The 26069-nt window shown below is 48.7% G+C and overlaps 1 protein-coding gene across 1 annotated transcript in view; it reads right to left on the bottom strand.

Annotated features, from left to right (window-relative positions):
• Positions 1–13362, bottom strand: part of LOC311175013 (F-actin-monooxygenase MICAL2-like) — a gene marked incomplete at both ends in the record, with an annotated part of 52389 nt that extends 39027 nt beyond the window's left edge. Inside the window, 3 exons of the mRNA XM_084239871.1 lie at positions 2808–4004; positions 5592–5669; positions 13308–13362. Of these exons, the coding sequence (XP_084095997.1) occupies positions 2808–4004; positions 5592–5669; positions 13308–13362 (1330 nt within the window). The remainder of the gene's footprint in view (positions 1–2807; positions 4005–5591; positions 5670–13307) is intronic.
• Positions 13363–26069: the final 12707 nt, after the last annotated feature.

Below are 26069 nucleotides of genomic sequence, written 5' to 3'. Positions count from 1 at the left end.
CCAATATGCTAGGATGCTACCATTTGTGTAGGAAAGAGAGAATATGTAAATTCTGTCTGGAAGGATGCCTAAGAAACTGATCATGGATGCCCCCAAATAGATGACTGTATCAAGAGGACATGGCATATACACACAATGGACTATTATTCAGCAATCAAAAAAGATAAACTCATGCTATTTGCAGCAACATGGATGGAGCTAGGCGGGATCATGCTCAATGAAATAAACAAGGGATCATGCTCAGAAGGAAAAAGAGAAGTATCCGATAGTTTCACTTAAGGAGGAAGAGAGGGGAACCAAATAAGGGATGGGGGAGCAAAGAAAGCAATAAAAAAAATCTAGCAGGCAACCATAAATAAGAGACATTCTGCAAGGGAGGGGGAGGAAAAGGGATAAAAACAGGGGAGAGAAGAGCACAAGGGACTATGGTGATGGTTCATGGGTGAACTGGTGGTGGGAATTTTATGGGGAATACACAATGATATGAGATATAAATTTAAAAAATTATTTAAAAAAAAAACTGATCATGGGATCTGTGCTGGGGAATAGACCTGATAGCTATGGGATAGGGAAGGGGAGAGGACTATCTATTGTGTGCCTTTTTTATCCACTTCTGTTGAGCACCATGAATGTATCACCCATCAGAAATTAAACAACATGTTAAAGTTTATGTTGTGATATGATAGTTCTGCTCCAGCCTGTTCTGTTTATCCCCAACTTGACTGAAAATAAACTCATTGTTAATCTATATAGCTCTTTGATGAAGGCAGCAAAAAAGAAAAATAATTTTTTACTTGCAAAGTTCCAAAATAAAGGTTGAAAAAATAAAGAAAAACAAAGTGGCCCAACAATAGGGACAGTAGAGTCACATTGTTTAAAGCAATCAAACAAGTATTGACAGTAATAAAAGAACCCATGTGAATGTCTCACTAAACTGTCTCTAAAGATGTATACCAAAATTCTGGCCAGGAGGAGAGCAGGTGAGAGCACACATGGTATTATTTATTTTCTACATATTTTCACTTTCTTGGGTTAATCTGATTCTTGGCTATACTATTTTATAATTAAAATTATAATCAGATTTAAATATAGGAAAAAAAAAGTTTCCATTGGTACCCAATTATCTTTAAGTTAGTGCTAAAAAAAAAAAAAAAAAAAAGGACAGGGCCTCCCTGGTGGCACAAGAGGTTAAACACAGCACTGTGAAGCTGTCCGCAGCCTCTGCAGCATGAGTTCCATCCCCGGCCAGCCAGGGAGATACCCACATGGTGCAGCAGACCTCTCCTGACTCGTCTGCTACTCCCCTCACCAGTGTATCTGCCCGTGCTGTTTTCTATTCTGTCTCTGGCGAATCCTCTCACCGCCCCCCCACCTCTGGTCTATACCCCAGTTCTTGTATGCATAAATAAATAAATCTTTAAAAAAAGTTTAAAGAGGCACCATTTTTTGACCTGTAAAATATCATGTCAAATGTGCTAGAAAAGGTATCTGGTGTGTTTGTGGAGGAATGGAAACTGGAACCTTTCCCTTATTGTAACTGAAATTTGTAACATGCGGTTGGAGCCTACAAATCCTTCACATATGCTGCTTGCTCCCTTTTACAAAGCATTTTGTCAGTGTAAGTGAAAAATCTTAAAAATATTCACATCTTTCCTCCAGAATCCCATTTCTTGGAGCCTATCCTGAAAAACTAATTGAAAGAAAAAGTTCTATGCATAAAATGGCCATTCAGTACTGTATAGAAAATAGAAATATATTCACATATAGAATTTATACAGACATCTAAGTTAAACAATGAGAAAAATTCACTAAATAGTAGTAACATATCCACTAGATAAAATTTCAACAGCCATTAAATCACCTGCATGTAGGCCTTGTGAATTGGTATGTCTGTGATGTGTTGTTTTTAAAAGAGACAGTAGCATCCCCTTATCTGTGGTTTCACTTGCCGAAATTATTATGCACAATGAGATTTTTTTTGAAAGAGACCATAGTCACATAACTTCTATCACAGTATGTCGTAATGGTTGTTCTATTTTATTATTGCTTGTTGTTATTAATCTCTTATTGTGCCTAATTTATAAATTAAACTTTATCATGGGTGTATGTATGTCTAGGAACATATATGATATTTACGGGGTCCGTGGATTTGTAGTTTCAGGAATCCATGGGGAGGGGGAGGCGGCTGGGAATGTAGCACCTGCAGACAAGGGGGGAGACTACATACAATTTTATGTACAACTTAAATTCATATATGGGGCCTCCCCGGTGGCGCAGCGGTTGAGCGCTGGGTTGTGAAGCTGCCCGCAGCCTCTGCAGTGCCGGTTCGATCCCCAGCTGCTCCCCGGGCACCGGAGGAGGGTCCCACATGGTGAGCAGACCTCTCCTGCCGCCCGCTGCTCCCCTCAGCAGTGTACTTCGGTCCTTCTGCCTGCTCTGCTCCCCGCTTGGGCTCTGGTGAATTCCTTCACCCTCCTGCGCTTCTGACTGCACCCAGTGCTTGTATAAATAAATAAATAAATAAATCTTAAAAAAAAAATTCATTATCTTTATAAAAAAAAATTCATATATGGACCGTGAATAGGAAAATGGTGGAATTATGATTATGGCTGATTTATCTTATCCAAAACTTTCTAGAACATAATTTGAAATTCAATTTTTTCAAAAATTTCAAATGGATGTTTTCCTGTTTTCAGCGGCATTTAATTTCAGAAGCAAAGCCAAGGGAAAGAGACCCATGTGCTAATCTGAGGATCACTAATTGCCCAGCATGAACTGTAGGCTTTTGTTAGGAAGGAGCCACTTACCTGCATCTCCCTCTGGAGAAGGATGGTCCCTCCGCTCCAGGTGGGTGCCAAGGAGCTGCCCCTGCTTCTCTGGGGGTTGCATGTTGTCCAAGGGCAGCATGTTGCCCTGGGAGCTGCTACAGAGGCCCTTTTTGTGCCTGGATTCTTGGAAGAAACTCTCATAAGATTTTTCCGCGAGTCTAAGGGACGATGCGAGCAAGCTAGTTCTCTTTGGAACCCTGGAGGCATCTGGATAGGTCTCTTGCAAACTCACTTTCTCCATGAGAGAGGGGACATCTTCGATCCTGCTGCAGGATGGAGAGATGAAAGCAGACGTCTTGGATGCCTGGTTGGGTAAGCTCTGGGTGCGGAGGGCAAGGTCGGGAGGGCTGGGCTCTAAAGGTTGGTCAGCCCTGGCAGTCCGGGTGCCCCAGGAGAAGAAGGCTGAGGCCCTGCTCACTGCGTCTCTTCCTGGGAACTGTCGGTTCCAGTCTTTACTGGAACTGGGGTTCCGAACGCTGAGTGAGCGAGTGCAAGCGTGTGACTGGCTGGTGGGCAAAGTCTTTGATTTTGGCGTGGCGGAGGCCTTCCTCCCGCCTTCAGAGTTGAGCAGAGTCCTCCTTAAGACATCTGCTATGACCCGCAAGGGGGATTTGGGTGGCGTCACAGTTTGCTCCCATGGAGGAGCCTGCTCGGCCGGGGTCCCTGACTTCCCGGGGGCTTCTCCCTGGGCTGGCAAGGGCTCTCTCACTGCTGGGGGGAGCTGTAAGGGGCTGACTGGTTTCAGCACCCAGCCTCCTGTACCATTCCGAGCAACTTTCTGAGAAAATTGTGCCCCAGCTTCCAAGTGCAAGCTCTCAGGGATTGAGTCATTCCAATCCAGCAAATTGGTCTTCTGCTCGGGAGTGAGGACTAACTTCTTTAAGCTCGACTTCTGCCTCTCTGCTGGTTCTGGCCCATGTGTGGCTCCCCTCCTGGGTCTGGCACTCAAGCCTCCTGAGTCCAGGCTCTCCCCATGCCTGGAAGACAGCTCTTGGTCTGGTAAACACCTGTCCTTCCTAATGGGGTGTGGGGCTTTCTGGATGGTTCTGGTGTCCCCAAGAAGCATCTCTGCTTCCTGATACCCATCAGAAGCCATCTTTGCAGGGTTGGGTGGAGTAGAACTTTCAAGGTTGTCTCCCCTAGGCTTAAGCAGGTGGGATTCTGCTTGCTCCAGCACTTGACCATGAGGCATATACAGGGGAATTTCCTCAGATGCTCCTTGGGGTCTGGTTTGCCTCAAGAAGGTTGGAGTAGAAAGGCTGAAATGTTCTCTTGAGACTGGTGAGGGTGAGCTGTAAGCTGTTGCCTGGATGGGGAAAGGCAACCAAGGACAGATATTAGAAATTTCCAGCATTTATTTACATTTCTATTTATTTATATGGGAAAGGCACTGCTCAGTTCATCCATCCCCTTCCTCTTGAGATCTTAGATACCCAAAGTCAAAAAGAATTCTGCCTAGAATGATTTCAAAGATCCCCAGTGGCTGCCTAGGGACCTGCCAGGATTCATCTGGAGCCCCCATCTCAGCACTGATCAAAGGCTTTTTTGGGTCCTGGTTAGGTGTGTAGGAAGCCAGAAAGGAAGGGACAGACATTGACAAGCTTGTGGATGAGCGAGGACAGGCATGGCCTGGCCCTCATGGGGGGTAGCCAGTCATGTAGGGTTCAACCATGGTCCCTACTAATGAGCACATTCTACCCATATGTGGTAAGTGCCCCAACAACCAAGAGACGGAAGCTTCTCCCTTGAAGGCTGTTAAGGTAAGGAGAGAGAGTTGCCCTGAGTGGGTGCTGGGTTGTGGCAGAAAGATGGCCTTAAGGATCTTCCCTGCCTTACATCCTTGAGAGAGTAGCTATTTCCAGACTGCAGGAACTTGGCAGTTGGCAACAGAAGAACATAGGTGGGGTCTGGAAAGAGTGGCCGTGCCACGTTAAGAGCTCTGGTGTCTGAGGGGCAGGTTCTGGGATGGGAGCTCTCAGAAACTTGTACTTTTTTTTTAAAGATTTATTTATTTATGCATATAAGAGCCGAGGTACAAGCCAGAGATGCAGGGGGTGAGAATATCCACCAGAGGCAGAGTGGAGAACAGAAACAGGCAGACTGACTGAAATACAGTGCTGAGGGGAGCAGCGGGTGAGACAGGAGAGGTCTGCCACGCCATGTGGGTTTCTCCCCAGCTGGGGATCGAACTCATGCTGCAGAGGCTGTGGATTGCTTCATCGCGTGGTGCTTAACTCCTTGTGCCACCAGGGAGGCCCAGAAACTTGTACTTTTTCTGGCATGTATGCCCTACTTCCCAGAGCCCTGAACAGGGTCTCGCAGGTAATGGAGACTCAATAAATTCTATCAAAGGGAAGAGTCCAGCGGCATATATCTCAGTGACACCATTTTCTATTCAAGGTGTATGTTGTTCCAAGATATATTGTCTTTGTTCTGTTACCAAAGGCACAGAACCCGCCATTCTGCACCTGCCATTTGCTATATCCCCTGTGAAGTTCCCAAGAGCAGGGCCTATGTCCCAGCATCTCTGCAGCCCACAGTCCATGCCCCCTAAAGTGTGCTCAGTGAGTGAGTAGTTGTGTCCTCGGCGAGGGGGAGGGCTGAGAAGGAACAGGAGGAGCTTTCACAAGAGGGATACATGACGGCAGACCTGGGGTGGGCTCTTGACAGAGTACCCCTCTGACCCTGACTTTGTACTTGGGATGATCTAGAAATCCACTCCCCCCGCCCCAATTCCTGTGCAGGGCCCCTAGAGCCACTTACTGGAGGCATGGAGGAGCCAGCCCGAGGACTCGCTGAGACGCTGGCTGAAGATGATGGTGGCGAGGAAGAAGGCAAAGACTGTGAGTGTGAAGAAAGAGAAGAAGTTTCCTTTGGAGAGGACGTGGCTCTTTTGTTGTACTCTGGTTCTAGATTTGTTGTCAAATCTACCAAGGAAAGAACACATTCTTGATGACAGAGCTGTTATTGTCTTACTCAATCATGAATAGAGGCGGTTTTAATGAAGCTCCGACTCTGTAAATACAACCTGAGGGGCTGGGGACTGAGTCACAGGCCCCAGCGCCCACAACTCAGGACTTAATGGACAGCGTATGGGAGGGGCAGGCTCCTCTGTGAGGTGAAGAAGGTCCCGGTGTGGAAAGTCTAAGAACCATCATGTCACATGCTCACGTGAGAACAGACTCAAGAGCTGCAACAGGGAGTCACCAGGGTGCTTCCTGGGAGTGGCCTCTCCCCCTCAAGCTTCCCCTGAAGCTATTGTGGCTGGGGGCTGGGGATGCCTTAAATCACTTAGTCAATAAACTGTCTGGTGTCTTCCCACGAGATGCCGGACCATTAGCTGTGGGCACGGACAGACAGGAATCACTGCTAATGAAATGGCTCTTCCTTCTTGTGTGTGCCAAGGGGCTCTCAGACAAGGTGGTTAATTTGAGATTTTGAAGAGAACACAAGGGAGGGAAGTTACAGTGAACATCGAATCATTTGAAGTATATGGAGACGGACACTTGCCAAGCTCTCTTGGTCAAGGATCAAATGGGATGCAGGGTGCGTGCTCAGAGTTACAGGAGAAAGGAGTGTGGCTGGGGCTCTGAGCACACGCCTGAGGCTGAACCATGGGGCCTGAAAGCAATCGGTGCAAGTGCAGCAGGATTCTGAGTGCTGTCGCCTGTGAGGCCAACCTCATTCTCCGTGCCTCTACCGCTCTCCTGAGTGCACATGTGTGTGCATGATACACCCCCACCTTGTGACCCCAAATCTACAATCTCAAGCATTCTGTCTTCATATTGGACCGTGTCAGATGCTCTGCCCTCAGAGGACATAAGAAAAATGCCATGCTCCCTTTCAAATTTTTTCCAAAAAAAAAAAAAATAAATAAAGAAATGACCTCAAATCTAAAATCTCAAGTATTCTGTCTTCATATTGGACTGAATCAGATGCTCTGTCCTCAGAAGGCATCAGGAAAATGCCATGCTCCCTTTCAAATTGACCCTTTCAGTGTCCAACCCTTCAGCCTAGCCAGTGCTCCATGAACCCACACTGCGTGCAGCAGCTGTTTCCTGGACACCAAGCAGAGCCCTTTCTTGTCTCCAACCAGGAGCTCCTGTCTGACTGTCCAGCTTCCCACTTCTGGCCGCTCAGCTGACCCATTCTCAGGGTCCAGCCTTCAGATTTTGGAGCACTTCCTAACTCAGCATGAGCTTTTACTTTCCCCAAAGCTTTCTGCAGCACATTTCTCCTCTGGGACCCACCCTGGCCAGTCTAGTCCCAAGCCCCACCCCAAGAAGAGCTCCTTCAGCCCCACTTGCACAGGGGCCACACCTGGGGGGTGTCAGCAAGGACGTGGTCCTGCGTGCTCCGGCACACACAGGCTAGTCAGAGCCTGCATCCAGGCCCGGGCGCTGACAGGACGGCCACCACCCACAGCCAGCCAGCAAGCTCCTGATGGGAAGCCCTCCAGAGAGCTTCAGAGGGAAAAGGTAACACAGGGAACAGATGCGGGGGTGGGCAGGAAGGAGCTGGGGGGTGAAAGGCCGCTGGCTGCCAGGAGCTGACACAGAGGCGGCCGCTGGCCAGCCTGTCTGTTATCCGAGCCCCATCTCAGCCCACAATGAGACAGCTCGAGCCTAAAAAGGCAAAACTTGCGAGTCCGTTGCCTTGCTTCCTGCCCTCAGCTTGCCAAATTCCTGCCAAATTCCTCTCCTCCTCTTCCTCACCCCCTCACTCCCTCTCTCCTCTTTCTGCCACCTCCTGAATCAAACTCTGAACTTGTCTCAAAGTCCCCTCAGCTCAACAGACTACCTTTTTGTTCCCCAAGTAGCTCTGGGGAACCTTGTGACACAGGGTGGGGGGCACCTGGGAACCCAGCCTGACAGGGAAGCCTTGGGCCGGTGATCTGAACCTGGAATGCCCCTCTCTCCTCTGTTCTCTGATGCTCACCCCCTCCCCTGCTGGCGAGGGCTCTCTCCACTTGCATGGTCTTCTGATTGAACTGGGGAGAAGTGGGGGGCTGAGGGGCACTGCCTGGAAGGGGAAGGTGAGGCCAGAGCCAGCAGAGGGGAGAAGGGAAATGCCCCCCGCCTGAGGCCGCTGCTTGCCTTCCCTCAGAGGATGGTAAAGGGATGCCTGGAACCGCCCCTCTTCTATACCCACGCCAGCTGCCTGACAGTGAGCAAGTTTCTTAACTCCTCGGTTCCTCATCTGAAAAATGGGAAGTCTAGTGCTGCTTTAAGGGAGAGAGGAGGAATAAAAAGAGGTGCTTGGTGCAGGATATAAAATAAATGTTAACTGCTACCTAAATATTAACGCCATCCTAATCCCCTCCTCCTATGCATACAAGTGGTGTCCAATAAAGACACTACTGGACCCCCATCCTGTTCTGGAGCTGGGTGCACATGCACCCCCCCACCCCCCCCACACCACCAGGATGTCTCTACCTTGTGGGCCCAGGGACTCCTTGCTCATCAGCTCACACCCTTCAGTTCCAGCCCCTTCTTGTTTTCCTTAAAATCTTGGTATGGCCCAGCCAGAACTGCCCTGCCCTCTGCAGGAGCCTCAGTCATAGGCATCATTGGTGCTTCGAGTCCCTCTGTGCAAATGGGGTTGCTGAGCAGACTGGGGCCTGGCTGACAGCTCCGTTCCCCCTGCGTCAGCTGCCTTTTATTCTGGGCCCTCTGGCAATGATAGCCTTTATCCTTGATCCCAGCTATGCGAGGCGCCCTAGGGTAGTCACAGGACCCCACCTGGGGGTTGGGGCCAGAACCAGCCTTGATGAGAAATGACTGGACAGGAGATAGTGCCCTGTATTCTAGGTCCTATACTGTACCAGCCTTGCCCAGTGGGATTTGCCCTTGGAGAAAATAAAGATGGGCAAAAAGATGGTAACTTTCAGCTCTGGGGATTTTCACAAAAACTGGGATTCCAGGATGCAGCTTCCCAGAATTCGGCATTTAGGTAACATTCAAATCCTTCTAAAGTCTTAGATCGCCCTCTAGAGGCAGTGGCCTATGGGCCTCTACTCCGTCTCGGTTTATTCCTGCACTCAGTCCAGCCCCTTGTTCCTGGGTGTTTCGGTTATTATTTGTTCATTCATTCATTCATTCATTCATTCATTCACTTGGTGAGCAAGGGCTCAGGCCTCCTCTGAGCCAGCACACACCTGGATAGGCATTAGGACCACAGAAATGATTCAAATTCAAGGCCTGCCTCAAGCCAGCTTCTACCTATACCAAAGGACCTTCTGGATTAGAAACATTCCCGATATTTCTGGGACAGCTAAAGATGCTGCTGGGGTCCCCAGGTGCATCCCTGCTAGTGTCTGGTTAGCAGACTCTTCTCCTGCGGCTTTTCCAGCATCCCTGACCCTGCTGTCTCACCCCAGGCTGGGAGCCTACTGAGGATAAGGTAAACCTTTGCACAGGTGGCATTCAGTAGAGTTTGCTGGAAGCACTGGATGGAATCTGTACCCCCAAGGGACGTACCCATAGAATCAGAACTCTGGTGACTTGGAGAGGAGTTGTGGAGAGTGAGGTGAGCAGTGGAATAGGCCAGACCCAGACCTTCAGGAAATAGTCATTCCCTTCTTACACTCACTGCCTGAGGCTACAAGATGATTCAAGAGTCATTTAAGGTTGTCTCCAGATGTGCAGGCCTGGTCTAGCTCCAGAGGTGCCCATTGTCCCAGCCTGACCAGAGAGAGGGGCCAAGAGTCTGGGGTTGCTGGGAGAATGACTCACTGTCTAGGATTAGTGTTGACTCAGAAGTAAGAAGTCAACTAGGCTAGTCCATTCCAAATGCAGCCACACTTTGTGAAAAATGCACACACACACACACACACACACACAAAACCAACTCGTCTAACCCAAAGCTTTCCTGGCCCGCCTTTCCTACAGCTTAATGACCTCCGCAATCATGAGCAAAGCAATGAAGGAGGGAAGGGATGGGAGGAGGTTGAAGACAGCAATGGACTTGGAATCAGGTGAAGTGTCCCTGCCCTCCTCTAAGCATCTCAGCACTGGGGAGGGAATCCCTTGTCTGCAACCCACATGGCACCAGCAACTTGGCCTAAATTGGCCAGACCTGGGATGCTGATCAAATGAGTGAGTGGCCACAGCACCCCCTAGTGGGAGTCTTCTGCCTTGGCACTTACCACCGGCGGGGGGGTGGGGGGGGTGGGGTGTGTGTGTGTGTGTGTGTGTGTGTGTGTGTTTGTTTTCCTTCATTGCTTTGCTCCTGATTGCTGAGGTCATTGAGCTGATACCCCTGCCTTCTCTACCTCCCAACCCCCAGTGTACTGAGTCAAAACAAACAGAGTCCCTGGGTCATAGTTTCCTCATCTGTGTCTAAAAAAGCTTGGAACCAATGATTGCTAAAATCCCTTCCAGGTACAATTATAGAGTTCTAAGACTCCAAGATTTGGGAGTGGGGAGCTGAGGGGGAAGGGAGGGTCCCAAATCCCTTGTAAAATGCTTCCTCTGGTCAGCAGCAGAAACAGAGTCAACTTTGTATTTCTTTCCTTGCCCCTCATATGCAAGAGGCCAGGTCAGAGGGGACATGTAAGGAATGAGAACAGCTGCCCCTGAGAATTAACCAGCAAACTCCTACCCATCCCAACCCAACCCCAGAGAGCTTGTGACTCACTGGACTGGAATTTTCTTCTCCAGCTCTGGTATATGCTAGAAGTTGGCGACTGAATGCTATTGGCCCGTTGCAGAGCTGCGGTGGAGAACACAAAAAGGAAGGGAAGATGCGGAGGGAGGAAGAGTCTGTTAAACATGTAGAAGAAATAGGCAGCTTTCTCCCATGGCCCATTTACCAAAAGCCAATCACTTAATGATCATAAGTCACTGAGCCCCTTCCCTCCCTCAGACTGCAACTTTCTATTCCCACAACACTCACCTCCAACTTCTGATCCATTCATCTATCGAACACGAATTGACAACCTTCTTTGGGACAGGCACTGCCTCTTTCAGAGAATGCCTCGAATGAAGCGCCTTCCTTCTAACTCCTCTGTCATTGGCACACATGTTTACATATTAAATCCTCACTTCTCCTCATCTGTAGTTTTTTGGAAACTGCAGCGTTCAGTGAAACGCGTCCTTGAATAACGTTCGTTATGTCATTCAGGTCTGGCTGGGATTGTTTCCTTGTCAATGTTATAATGAAACGATGCTGAAGAAAGTGACATTACTCGAGGACACGCTGCATGTGTACAGAACACACACGCCCATGTTCGCACATGCTTGTAAATGCATATGTGTGCTCCTTCCCACCACAGCAGTTCTTCCAAGCTCATCAGACGTCAGTATCCCACGTAACAGATAAAACTAGAGCTGCTTTGGAATGCGGAAGCTGCAAAAAGCTTGACTCTGTCACCCGCTTCTCCACCAAGCCCTTAAAACCCTTTGGGAGGTGGTGCAGCGGTTGAGTGCTGGGTTGCGAAGCTGCCTGCAGCCTCGGCAGCACCGGTTCGATCCCCGGCTGCTCCCCGGCCACCGGAGGAGGGTCCCACATGGCGCGCAGACCTCTCCTGCCGCCCGCTGCTCCCCTCAGCAGTGTACTTCGGTCCTTCTGCCTGCTCTGCTCCCCGCTCTGGCTCTGGTGAATTCTCTCACCCTCCCGCGCTTCTGACCGTACCCAGTGCATGTATAAATAAATAAATAAATCTTTAAAAAAAAAAACCCTTTGGGAACCAGTTTTAACTGAATCTCTGGACAGCCCATCGCCATGACCCCACCTCTTGACCTGGCTCCAACGAACACATTTCCAGGATGCAGCACACCCATAGGGGAGACCCTCTATCTAGCTGGGCCTTGAGAAGTAGCTGAGCAAAATGAACAGTGTATGCACAAGAAAACAGGTCTTGGCCTTGTAGGGCATGAGAGTAGACAGCAGGATGCACATGTGCCCTGCCCCCATGCAGGGGTCTCAGATTCAGCCCAAGCTGAGGGGCCCTATGCTTCTGTCACAGCTGAGAGAATGGGATGAATTTTCACATCGGTGGGACGAGGAGGCCTGGGGGGGGGGCGGTGGGGAGAGAAAGCCCACAGGGATGAGTTGGATGTAGGAGGAGGGGGTAGGAATGGTTGAATGCAGTCAGCCAGCCCAGCCTTCCCTCTCTGTGAAGAAGTACTGGATTCCACTCCCTGCAAGAGTCTTGCGGGCTGGGCATCAGCTGCGGCCCACCAGGCCCTGGAGTGGGTGTCCCTACTACCTGGAGGCTGCCTTTCCTCAGACAAGATCCCTGGCTCCCTCCCTTCCTTCTCCATTTGGAGATGCATTCCTCTTGTGGGTTCCCAGTCCTGCCAGCCCGCTCCCACTATCAATTCCATGGGCTTCAGGGCTCCTGTGTGGACAGGTGCAGGACACAGTGTCCCACCTCCCCGTGACAGGCTACAAGGTACAGGCAGGCTTCAAGTACAGCTACAACTGCTGACCAAAGTTAATCTCTTTATCACCTAACAGAGACATTTTTCCAGAACCACAGAGGAGTGCTTACAGGTCTAATTGCTTCTACTCAGCTTTTAATTTTCTGGAATGGATCTTACTAGAAATGGCTAAAACACCGAAGAGATTGTCCATTGCTGTGTTTATAGGATGCACCTGCACAAATCTTTAGCACAACACGATCAGTAGGGTGGGGAATGATGATTTGAGCCAGGAATTTCGCACAGTGCAAAGCAAGACTGCTTGCTTTCTCTTAGCTCATATTTTATTTCCATTTGTTTCTTTCCTTTTATTTTAAGGAAATACTTTTGGAGCTCTTAGGGCCTGACCCACTGGAGAAGGGTCAGGGCTAAGTCTTGTGCCCTGTGGTGCTCATGATACCATTTATTGTTACAAACTATCATTGTCCTCCATAGGCCACTGGGTCATCTTACTATCAAATTATTGCCAGAAACAAATGGGATAAAGACCAATTTTTCTAAACCAGAATAATCTGGGGACAGATTGGCCCCCCTGCTCTGATTGGTTTATGTCCAAGAATTCAGTGCCCCCGATTGAATCACTCAGTTGCTCAGGTGTGTGTTTTATAACCATTGCACCCCGCAAGCCCTCAGCAGCTGCTCTTCCATGATCCCCACTGCGGATGACGCACCCTCCTATGTGGAAGCCCCTGGACACTGACACACAACGCAGACACCTGGCTCTGCCCTAGACCCACCAGATCCGAGTTCCTGAAGGTGGGGACCTATGTTTCAAGCAAGAAGCCTAAGAATGAGTGGACTTGGTGTTTCGGGGAAGAATCTTCTGAGGTCCCGACAGCCTAGGGCTTACGTTCTCTCTCACACCACCCTTTGGGCATACTCTATGTCAGAGAACTTTGGGGAGGTGATGTGTTCCTTGATGAACTTATGGAGTTCCAGAATTTTTTGCAAATTGTAGTAAAATGAATGCAACATAAACATGCCCATTTTGACCATTTTAAAGGTGTAGAGTTCAAGGGCATTACGTGCATTCGTGGTATTGTTCAATCCTCACCACCACTCACCTCTGGGCCTTCCTCCTCATCCCTCTGCACCCGTCCGTCCAACATGTCCCCCTACTCCCCTGCGCAGCACCTGGAGCCACTACTCTGCTTTCTGCCTTTGTGAGTATGGCCACTCTAGAAAGCTCATTTATTTGTCTTTGTGTGTCTGATTTATTTCATTCCACACAATGACTTTAAGGATATCCATGTTCTAGCATGTAACAGAATTTCCTTCCTTTTATTTTAAGGACACATAATTATTGTTTATTTCATAATCACCAACTTAACTCTGCAATCCAGCTAGACTTGGAAGGGGATAAGGAAAATATAGAGCCCGAAGACGGGAGAGCACAGAGATTATAGGATATTTCGAGCAGATGGGAATACAGGGGTGCTCTCCTGAGCTACGGAAGGAATGTTCTGGTGGTTAAGATGAAACACAAGTCAAATTTATGAGATTTGCCCACAGTCAGCAATGGTGATCTGATCTTCTTGCTGGTTTTACCATTTTTGGACCCAAAGAGCTCCGTGGCTTCTACAGTAGTCATGCCCTCCTTCACCTTGCCAAAGACCACATGCGTGCATCCAACCACTCAGTCTTGCCAGTGCAGATGAGAAAATGGAAGCAACTGTGTTGGGTCCATCATTCGCCATGGACAAGATGCAGCTCCTGCATGCTTCAGGAGGAAGTTCTTATCATTATCTTTCTCCCAGAGACAGACTGGCTGCCAGCACCATTATGGCGTGTGAGGACACCAACCTGGCACATAAATCCTGGAATAATTTTGTGAAAGCAGGCAACTTTGTGGCCATATCCTTCCTCCCCAGTTCTCAGAGTATGAAAGGTTTCTTCTGTCTTTCAAACTTTGTCTGCAAAGAGCTCCAGAGAGATGCGATCCGAGTGTTCGTTGTTGAACAGCAATATCAAAAAACAAGGTGGGGTTCACCAGGGCTGAGTGGCGCGGGAGGTCTGGCGGTGCTGGCAGCTTCCAGAATTTCCTTCCTTTTAAAGGATGAATAATATTCCATAGTACGTATATACCACAACCTGCTATCTACCTGCCAGTTACCTGCTGATGGAAGTTTGGGTGATTTTCCCCTTTTAGTGATAGTGAACAGTGCTCTGTGACCATGCAGGTACCAACCAGGGGTCCTTTAGAAAATGCCCCGATGTTGTCCAACATTCCCTCTGCTCAGCTCTGAGCCATTTATCCAGGTGAGAACTGTGATTAACAAAACTCTATCCTATGTATGTGACATCAACTTGACCTTATCCGGTAAAGTGATGAGCTCACCATAACCGGAAGCACCAATCTCAGCACTTTGACTGTACCAGAGATCTTAACCTCACAATGGGGTGTGCCTGGCCTTCACCAAAACCATGACAGATGAAGATGAAATAGACAGGTAATGGCTGAGAAGTCAGGCAGTCTATCCACGCCTCTGTCTATGCTATATTTAATTCTAGAACTTAGCTAAATGGTCATGAACAAATGCTTTGGTCACACAGCCCATTCTCTTGTCCCTGCCCCATCTCTGCTGGAGACCGCTGGCACTGACCCCTGCTATGCCCTCACCTGCCAGCCAGAATGCTGCATGAACCTGCCTCAAGAAAATCACAGCTGCATTTTCTATGGAACTGTTGTTCAAGACGAGATCTAATACTACTCAAAATACCCCCTATGTGACAGTAAAGCATATTTTCCATACAGTAAAGCATAAGGAACCACCATATTTTCCTCATGAACAGTGACAACAATAATTATGATTCCCTGTCCACTTCGGGTGCTAGAAAATCCACAATTAAGCTCATGGTCAACTAGAGTAACTGTTTAGGACTATGGTTTGCCTGCCTCATGGTGGCCACACCTCCTGAACCGGGTTTTGTTAGCCTCGATCTTGAGGCTTTGTTTTTCATGCATCTAGACATACAATTCTGTTTTATGTCTCTTTTATAAGTTGCCTAAAATCCCCCTGGAAATTGAGGAGAGAGGAGAAATAGAGGAAAAAGATGAGAGGTAGGCAAGATTAGTATCTGTAAAGAGGAAGCGGGAGCTGGAGCTTGGGAGATGGCTGGGCATACTTAGGCTAAGCAATGACCAGATAAAGGCAGGCTAGGCCCAGGTGGCCCAGCACAGAACTCTACAGACTACTGCATGTATCAAACTTTTATGATGGCACCACGACTGATACTTAACAAAAGTGTTGTGATAACAACATGCCCTTTTTAAAAAAAAGGCTTACATGGTAGGCTAAGTCCAGAGTCCAGCATTCTGGCTCCAGCCCTGGTCTTCCTGTGATATGGTCACAGGTGGAAATTCTGCTCTGGACCACCAGAGGGTGGTGCAGGACAAGCTGTGCCCGGGCTCTCACAGGGCTGCTGAGATTGCTGGATCCCATGGCGGCTGTTTCTGTGAGCCTGTTTCTTCCCACCCAGAAGTCACAGTTGCTGTTGACTAAATCAAAACACTCAACTCAGGCCATGTTTATTAAAAACAAGCTGAGTTGCAGACAACTCCTCTGGTGGGGAGGCTTACAGCTCCTTGCTACACTGCTTTCCTGTGAGGAAAGACCTGAGGAGAGCACTCTGTCTGTTTGCTCAGCTTGCTACTACTTACAGGGCATTATATGGGAAATGCTGCAGCAATTATAGGTTCCCAGTGCATTTATTATTGTGTAAGTAAAAGTTTTAGTGCCCCTCATGAGCCCAAGCATGGGGAATGGCTCAGGGCTGCCCCCTGGCCCTCTCCCCATCCCCCACCAAGCACCAAGCCTGTGTTGCCAACAGGGCATGTGATACAACAGCAGCTGAACCACCTCCCTCCCCTGTGGGCGATGGATGCCAGAGGGGCCAGAAGGAGAGACAAAGGAGCAGGAAGAGACTGACCTGACCGGAGGAAGATGGTGCTGCATGCTGTTATCTCTGCCTCCCTGTGACACAACAGCCGGCCAGGCCTCTCTGCCACCTTCTCACTTGAGATTACAAAGCTTCTTATAGAGAAGATGGCCTGGATTCAGCCCCCTCACCCCTTCTTATGCCCCTGTCCCTAAAAGTCCCAGCCCCACCACCTCTGGGCCTGAGGCTAGACATACTGTCACCTGATCCTCCAGTATGGAAAACTGGCCTTGGGGGTCTCTGCTCCATCCCCATGTCCCAGGATCAAGCCAACCAGACTCCTGCCCAGGCAGGCTCTCTGCTCACCATGGACCGCTTTGGACTCCTCTGGGCACGATGGAGAGTCTGTCCTGGTGGGGGCCTCCCTCAGGGAGCTGTGCCGGGAGAACAGCCTCGGTTGGGGTGAGGGCTCCAGTGGTAGGGGCGAGGGCTCCAGCTGCCGGGGTCTCTCCTCACAGGGCTCTGCACTGGAGTCCTCACTGTCACCACAGATGGACTCTGTGTCAGAGCTGGAAGGAGGAAGGAGAGAGTGGGTGAGTGAGGGGCCCTGTAATCCTCTCCCAAACTGCATCCTGTCCATGGCTGCCTCCAGCAGACCATGGGACCCTGGGCAAGGGGAGTGATTTAGTGATTTGTTATGAGCTATACTGTGCTCCCTCAAATTCCTATCAATTCACAACCTTAGTATCTCAGAATCTGACTGCATTTAGAGATAGAGTCTTCGAAAAGGCAACTGAGTTACAATGAGGCTATTAAGGTAGCTTCTAATCCATTCAGACTGGGGCCCTTACAAGAATAAAATATCTGGACACAGACACAGAAGAGGATCACATGGACATGAAGATGGCCGCCTGCAAGCTGAAAAGAGGGACCTTGGGCAGATCCTTCCCTCCTGGTCCTCAGAAGGAATCAGCCCTGCTGAGACCTTGATCTGGGACTCTGCATCCAGAACTGTGAGAAAATAAATCCTGCTGTTGAAGCTGGATAGTGAAACAAGAGGATAGTCTGTGGTACTTATGGAAACCCTCACAAATGGGCTCAGGGAGAGATGGAGCACAACAGGAAGAAGAGGCCCAGAGGATGCACGCTGGCGTAGCCTGGGAAGGCTGGACTGTACACCTTCACCCATCTCTGAGCTTGACTCAAGTGCTCAGGAGTAAAATGGCTCCTCACTCAGGTTCTGATCCTAAAGCTTCTCAGTATGGCCTTCCTCCCTGGGAATGAATGGGGAACAGGAAAGAGCACCTAGGAGGGCAAGAGGTTAGTATTTAACCTGGGCCTCAAGTGGGCAGCAGGAATTCAAGGGCAGGGAAGAGGCAGCAGGTGTGTCAGGCAGTGAAGAAACATGAGCAAACCCCTGGTGGGAAAGCACAAACCTGTCTGGGGTGATGTTTTTACACACACACACACACACATACACACACACACACACACACACACACACCCTCCCCCCCCTGCTGCTCTTTATGTAAACCCAGCATGCTTCTTCCCATTGGGTTGCTGCCCCTCATTCCTCTGTGCCCTTCGGTGGACTCTGCCCAGGAGAATGCCCAAGACTGGCTGGCCATGGCATCCCAGGAGTGGCCACCTATTATGCCCAGGGGAGAGCATGGCTTCCCTCCTTCCATGGGCTTGCTAACTGCTTCTCTGCTAGCCCACAGAATGTTCAAATGCCCTGGGGCTCTTGTTTGGAGCTTCCTCCCTTATTTTCTCTATTCTTGCCCCACACTACTATTCAAAAAGAACTCTTGATTTTCTCTACAAACCAGTATCTTCCCTGAAGTCTTCTTCATTGCAAGCAACTCTAAAAGTGACTCTAGCCCCTCAAGTTAAAATCTGGGAATGGCCCTTGAATTCTCTCTCCCTCACTTTCAGCCCTTTGGCAGATCCATCTCCTCTGCTCACAGCTCTGATCCAAGCCTCTCATCTCCTACCTGAGCCACAGGCTCCCCCTGGGCTCCCCACCTCCACTCCCACCCACCTGTCCCATCCATTATCCACACCAAGGCTGCTCTTTGAACATTCTAAATGGGATATTACTGTCTGGCTTAAAAATTCTCTAATGACACTGAGTTATAGCTAGAATAAAATGAAAACTCCTCTCTGCATCTTACTAAGCTGACTCCTGCCTTACTTTCTGGCACAATATCTTCTTCCCTCATTGAATGCCAGCTACATTGTCCTTCTGTTACCTCTGAGACATCAAGCTCACCAGCACCCAGAGGGCTGGATTTCCCTTTTCCCAGTTGTCACATGGCTGTCTCTTCTTGCCGATCAATTCTCAGCTTAATGTCACCTTCTCAGGGAGGCTGGGGTATACTGTTTGCAAAGAATGGTCCTAATTAGTCTTATGGGTCCACAGTCCTCTGCAGTGGGATTTTGTGGTGCCCTCACAGAAGGTGGGCTATGTTCCCTGTCACTGGCATCTGGGCTGGTCTCATGACTTGCTGTGACTATTTGGATATGTAGGGAATAGCCCTTTGCAGCCAAGACCTCAAAAGACATCACACAATTTCACTTTCTCTGAGGATCACAGGCCCCTAGGAATAAGCACAGGCTGCCTGTCGGAGGATGAAAACCCACAGCCCAACACCCTTGGCATGACTTGCTGGGAGCTAGCAGGATCTAGAAGCAGCCCCTGCTGACAGAGCACGCAGTCACCTGAACCAGAAGAGCTGCCCTGCTGAGCCCAGCTCATACCTCAGCGCACAGGATCCCATGTGGAAGTGGGCGCTGTTCCCTAACTTTTGCAGTGGTTTGTTGCTCTGCATGTCTGTGGGAATTGAGAGCAGGTGCAGGGCCCTTTCTTCAGTAGCTGACCAGTCACTCTCTGTCATGCACCCTATTTATTTCTCTTCCTGTTAGCTATTTACTGGTTTATGGGCCATCTACTCAAATTGTTTCTTTTCTTTTTTTGAAGTATCATTATTTTATATCCTTGTTAGTGTTTCGATAGTACATGACTCCCCCCCTCAGGTGTAAGCCCTGTGCAAGCAAGGCCTTTGTCCTGTGTTGGTCACTGCCATGTCCTTAGACTACCTAATGAGGACACGGTACTTGCTGTGGATTGACCTGAAGGAAATCAGTGTGTGTGGAGGTGACACGGAGTCTGCCCTCCTGGTGGGTGCTCCACATGCTCCTCACGCTGGTGGTGGGGACGACACTCTGAGAAACACTCCTTGAGGGCACCAGACTTCACAGTTTCACATCCTTGCCTCTAGCCTAACTTTCCCATAGTCATATATTTCATCTTACTACGACAGCTGACACCTCTTGAGAGCCTTTCCAGCAGCTTCCATGACAATGACCTGCTGGGAACAAGACAGTGGGGCCAGCGACTTTCCACCCTTTGAGAAGACAGCAGGTTGAATACTTAGAGGACATTTTGTGCTGAACATTGTTCTACATGTTAATTCTTTGATCCTATGTGATGGGCACTGGGATTGTCCCAATTTTACAAATGAGGAAGTGAATGCAGAGAGAAGTTGCAGTGCAAGCAGGTACACGAAGACCAGATCCTGAATGCTGCCCCCATGCCCCAACCCCATCCTGCAGCTGCACATACCTGCTGTTGTCACTGGTGACCAGGACACACACAGCCAGCACATCCTGCCCGACCATGTCCTCCCCAGGGCCGATCCTCACTGATGTCCACTCGGAGGGCAGAGGGGAGGTGACTCCACCATCTACATCATCAGGCTCTGGCTCAGAGATGCTCTTGGGCTTCTTAGGGGAAGTCGGCTGATCTGCTGAGAGGAGAAGAGGGACTAGAAGAGATGGTGGGAAGGAGTGGGTCCTGCAGGGCACTTGCTCCCCCTCCAGAGGCTTTGGTAGGATGCTGGCAGGGGCAGGGCGGCAGGCCAGGGGTCTTCTCAGACACCCCAAGACTGGCCATCTCGTGCTCTGCACCACAGCTGGATTCCCACTTATCCCACCAGATGTCCTGCATTGAGAACACACCTCTTGTGCGTAGAGCAGAGCATACCCATCACCCCATTTAATCCCAAAGCAGGGCATGACGTGTTCAGAGTGTCCCCTGTCAGCCTCTGAACTTCTCTTGTCAAAAATCACAACGTCCAACATGTTGCTAAGTTCAGCGGAAACTCAGTTCTCCTCTTACTTGACATACCAGCAGCATTTGACCCAGCTGATCACCTCCATCTAGAAAGAGCCCCCTCTCAACTTTCAGGACAGCAGAGCCCAGCTTCTTGCTCCTCACTGGCGGATCCTCCTCTTGTTTCCTTCACCAATTCTGACCCCAGGACACCAGTCCTGACCCCAGGACACAGGGAGGTCCAGGGCAGACTCTGAACCTCTTCTCTCTCATCTACATTCATGCTCGCATGACCTCCCCAGGGCTCAGGGCTTTAAGCCATGGCCCTCAAAAACAATGTCTCCCACATTTACTGCTCCAGTCTGGGCATTGCCCTGAATCTAGATTTACAGGGCTCCTGGCTCACTGGGCATCTCACTGGCCAGTGGCCACTAGACACATCAAACTCATGCTTCATCTCCGTCTCTCCCCGGCCCTGATGCATCCACAGACCTCCCCATTCTGACAAAAGGCAACTGTGGCCTCCAGGTCAAACCCTGTAGTGGCATCCTTGGCTTGTCTAGTTCTTTCTCTTTTCATGCAGAGCCAATTATGTTGTCGCTGCCTTCAAAATACATCAGGAATCCTGACACCTCTCCCCACCTTCTCTCCCACCCTAGCCCCAGCCACCATCACCTCTTGCTGTCCCTCCTGCCACGCCCCGCTCCCAGCACCTCCTCTCCCTCCTTCCCTGGCTGTTCCAGCTCAGCCATCTGCTCTTCTGCCCACCCCTAGAGGCTGATTCTTCAACCGTCTGTGTGGGAACTCTTACCTTTTCACCCCACACATTCTTTCTGGGAGATGGTATCTCCTCCCTGACTATATTTACCATCTGTGAAGATAACTCAAGAACATTTGATTTTTTTGTGTCAAAGGCCTCACATTTTAAAATATTGCACAGGTCCGATAACACAGTTCTACGTGCACAGCAGGCAGTCAGCAGGCCACCAGTCTGCAGCCTCTGAGGTATGGGAGGCCAGCCTGGGGGTACATACACACTCGCATCTCCATGGGAGGGGGCTGCAGACAGGAGTTATAACTGGCTCTGGGCTACTGAGGAGAATAGTGTGATAGTAGCAGCTTACATTTATTGAATCCTCTTACCAAGAAGTGTTCAAATGTCTAACATATATTAACACTATTTAACCTTCACAACCTTGTGGGAAAAGTATTATTATTCCCATTTTGCTGCTGAGAAAACTGGACCACAGAGAGGTTAAGGCACCAGCATTTAGTCGTATGTTTCGTCAGAGGAAGGAGACCAGGCCGCATGTCTGTAAATAGAATAGAACCACCAATGGATGCCGGCACATGGGAATTTGGGCTGGAATGTCCCGAGCTCGTCACTCCCTCCCCTAACAGAGTTGGACTTTGTCCTGTGACCTTGTAGTCCTTCCTGCTAGAATGGAGGGAGGGGTATGCTTCCCTGCCCAACTGACCTGCTTTGGCCAGTGGGAATTAGTGGACAGGACATGAGGGATAGCTTTCCATGGCCTTGCTGTTTGGCATGTCCCCCCACATTCCTGCTAGTTTGCTGTGAGAAGAGTTTGTCCCAGAAAGCTGCTCTCCTTCAGCCTAGGTCCCCAACTGTGGGCACCTGGGACAGATCTGAAGCTCACCCATGGCCTGGAGCCCAGCCCAGCCAATCCCATGGGGGTCTAGTCCACCCTTGGGCCTGCACCCTGAGGCATAGACAACCAGTGAACCTGCACACTCATGAGCAGTATGTGCTTTAAGACAATGGGGTTTGGGAGGCTTGTTCCATAGAATTACTGGAGAAGCAACCAGCTCTGTACTGCTTCTGAGCATGGGTGTGTGTGCCTGAGAGCAGTGAGCAGATACCTGTGTAGACAACTGATGCTGTATGTCCTGTCTGGTCCAGGAGACTGGATGAATCAGCCTTGGTCTCTGCCTCAATCTCTTTCTGTCCCACAGGGCAGATAAGGCATGTTTGAAATATCTACATTATGAGGGGACCACTAAAAGACCAAGATGAGATCTGACTTCCATTCACCAAATGTTTTGGGTCAAAGGCACCTTCTTAACCAGGCTTGAGAATGAATAGGATTTGAGCAGAGAAAGGCGAGGGGCATTGGGGGGTGGGGGTGGGGACTCTGGAAAACAACAGCAGTAGGAAAGCACTGCCATCTGCCTGGGAACAGAGGTGGCTGGAGAGCAGGGGGTAATAAAAGAAACCCACTTGGAATGACTGTACTGACATCCTACAAAAGGGCCTTGTAGGCAAGGTGTAAAGAGTGGATGTCCCTCCAGGAACAACCACGGAAGGGCTGGAAGCTGGGGCCTGATATCATCAGGTGGAAAGTGGTTGGAGGACTCATGAGGAGGGGAGAGGGAGACAGCAGCTGTGATGACCTGGAGGAGCCCTGACAGACGAGCACATAAGGAGAAGAGCAAAGGGCAGGAGTCAGGGCAGCCGGGCAGGAAGGCTCAGCTGCAGGCTGTGAAGGGACTGCACTAGCTTCAGTGACACAGACCCTGGGCCCAACTCTACAGGGCCCAGCCCTCAAGGAACACCCCAGGGGTCTGCTTTTCTTCTCCTTCCAGAGAGTTTTGACCTTGCCAGCAGAGGTGAGGTTGGAACAGAATTAGGGCTCAGGCTGGCTCCCTGGGCAAGTGGAGTGGGAATACAAGACTGACTGAGGGTCCCTCAGTACCACAGGGACAGGGCCAGCATCTCTTACAGCAGAACCCAGACACTGGTGCAGGAGCTGGGAGGGATATGGGGGGCTAGAAGGGGTGACTACATGTAAAAGAAGCTGGAGCTTCCTATACCCCCCAAACATATACTAAAGGCCCCAAAGGGACATTTCCTTCATTCCTTCTGCCTCAGGCCCACACCACAGGCCATATCTGAGTCTCTGGGGGATCAGTGCCACCTTTGGAGAAAATTTCTCCACTCAAGCTTCCACTTCCAGACACATCTTTATTTCCCTAAGGACCCATAGCCATAAACACACACCAGCAATAGTCACGGAAGCTAATGTAAATGCAATAACAAAATCAACACTGACTCACTGATGAGTGGTCAGGTGCTACATCCATCACCTCTAACCACCTGAGAGGACAGGCTACCATTGCTACTGCTCAAGTAGAAGCTGTGACCATGGAATCCTGAAAGGTGCTACCTCGCACATTGAGATTCTGAGAGATCAAAATCCCTAACGTAAAAAATTTCAAAATCACAACCAGGAAAATCGAAATCTCACCTATTGAAACCTTGAAACCTAAAAGGCAGAAGTGAAAACACGTTGAAAAATACAAGAAATCTCCTCCACCAAATTATTCAATTGTGCATGACTTCTGCCCTTTCACACATAGCTCACTTTCAGAAAACACCTGCCAGAGAATAAAAGGAGTTCAGCAAGCTCAGTGACCTTCTGACCAAAGGCCCTTATTGATACAGAGGTTACTCCAGTGTTATTAACACATTAAATGGCGGACTATTGGCTAGGGATTTGGCTGTTGAAGGAGAATGACTTCCTATATTCTGCTAAACCTTAAAGAATGTGCACAGCCCTCATTTTGGATAATGGCTGGACCTTTCAAAACTATCCCCTCTGGGCCTACCCGGTGGCGCAGTGGTTGAACACTGGGTTGCGAAGGGCCTATGCAGCGCCAGTTCGATCCCCAGCTGCTCCCCGGCCACCGATGGAGGGTCCCACATGGCGCGCAGACCTCTCCTGCCGCCTGCTGCTCCCCTCAGCAGTGTACTTCGGTCCTTCTGCCTGCTCTGCTCCCAGCTCTGGCTCTGGTGAATTCTCTTACCCTCCCGTGCTTCTGACTGTACCCAGTGCTTGTATAAATAAATAAATAAATAAATAAATAAATAAATAAATCTTTAAAAAAAAAACAAAAACAAAAACAAAAAAACTATCCCCTCTGTTTTTTTTTAATCAAATATATAAAATTCATGCCCCTGTTGGATTAACAAATTCTAAAACTTATCTTCCCATTTATGTATTAATGACCAGAATAGGGAAAGCATTTTATAAATGATTATTTGTAAGTCTGGTGGACATGGCTGAAGAAAATGGATTTAACTGAATTCCCAAGTCATAAAGACATAAGGAATTAGAATTAGGTGAGATCAAGGCTTCTAAAAGTGAATTTCAAGATATTTCCAATGAAGTTTGGCTTTTCCATTGAGCACAATGCATTTGATGGAAAATTAAGATGAGTGGATTTGTCATGCAATAGAGCAAAGATGAAAACTTCAGTTTAAAAATGTGTCATTTGTTTGCATTAGCATTCCTCTTGACTGATGAAATTCTAGAGGTTTATTATGAAAAATGCCACATTTACCTGAAGCCTCATTTATCTGAAGAAAAAAATCCAGCAGATTGATTGATTTGAAAATGATGATGTGCATGGTAAGACAAGAAGATGTTTTGTGATACACCGCTGTACTGGTTCTGCCAAGTCTGTGGTCTGAATATAAATGCACGCAGCACGGCTTTGCATACTCGAAACAACATGGAAGCACAGCACAGAAGATGGGGGAGCTTATGTGTTCATGCAGGTGTACCAAATTACAGGAGAATTTCAAAAAGAGCAGGGCCACGTAAAATATGACGTATGTATTATCCAAGGGGAGTCAGGCCCTAAAATTAAAAAAAAAGGAGCTGTGTCTTCAAGATGTAGGGCTTCAAAATATAGTTAATATTGGCCAACCCTTATGGACTTCCTCTGAGCAATTGTCCACAATCTGTCCATGACATGCACTTTTTTATTATGTTGAATTCTCTTAAATTCTCTTATTATGTTGAATTATCTTAAAACTAATTCTATTAGTTTTTTTTTAGCTTTTTTCCCACTAGTATTTTAAATTATCAGCAATATATTTTACCATTTGCTATGCTTTTATGTTCCAACTTTCCATCATTTCCAGTACTGAAGGTGTAAGTTGTATAAAGACTTAAGAGAATTCTAATTGCTTTATGCATTTTTTTCAAATTTGACTCCATGAAAGTGCATTTTTACCACATTGACTGTGTGCAGCACTCTGCGTGTACATAAACATGCTGAAACCTCCACACTAAATGAAGAGCTGTCCATTCTGTATCTTTACCTTCATGAAATAAAATTTCCTAATGGTGTGTAAAAGTGGCCTACAAAGTGTTACATCGTGTTTTTACATTTCTTGATGTAAATTGTATAAATAGATTTTTGCAATATAAATAAATATCTTTAAAGAAATTTTTAAAGATTTTTTTTTTTTTGCCAGAATTATGTTTTTGAGAGTTTGGTCTTGCAAAAGAGTCATTTCTATCATCTTAGACTTCATAAATTTTGATCTTTTAAAATCTCAATGTGTAGGATGATGGCATTTGGGGTTATGACCAAACTGAGTTCAAGAAGCTGGAGTCCAGCCAGGAAGTTAGCAAGCTCAGCCGCTGCAGGGACACAGCTGTTGGTGGCCAGTCCCAGGTGGAGAACAGCAGTATACTCATCTCCCCCATGCCCGGCTTCTATTCACCCTAGATTTTCCTGAAGTCATCTATGCTTAGGGAGAATGCAGGACTTCAGCGGGGATCTGCCAGGAGGTGCCAGGTTAGGAGTAGGGTAAGAAAGACCCAGTACCTCCCAGGGCAGCCATCACTGGCCACAGTGAGAAAGCATTTCTGCTCAGAGCAAAGCATCTCTGCCTCTCAGCACTCCAGCCAGACACCTGTTCCCTCGTGAAGGATGAGACCCCAGAGGTAGAGCGAGGCAGTGTCGGGGAAATGTCTGTCTTCCCACGCCACCCTCAGCAGCCAAGTCCCA

The sequence above is a fragment of the Talpa europaea genome (assembly GCF_964194135.1).
Source record: "Talpa europaea genome assembly, chromosome: 1".
Classification (NCBI taxonomy): Eukaryota; Metazoa; Chordata; class Mammalia; order Eulipotyphla; family Talpidae; genus Talpa; species Talpa europaea.
Note: the sequence above shows the minus strand (reverse complement) of the source record. Positions and strands in the feature narration are given on the sequence as shown.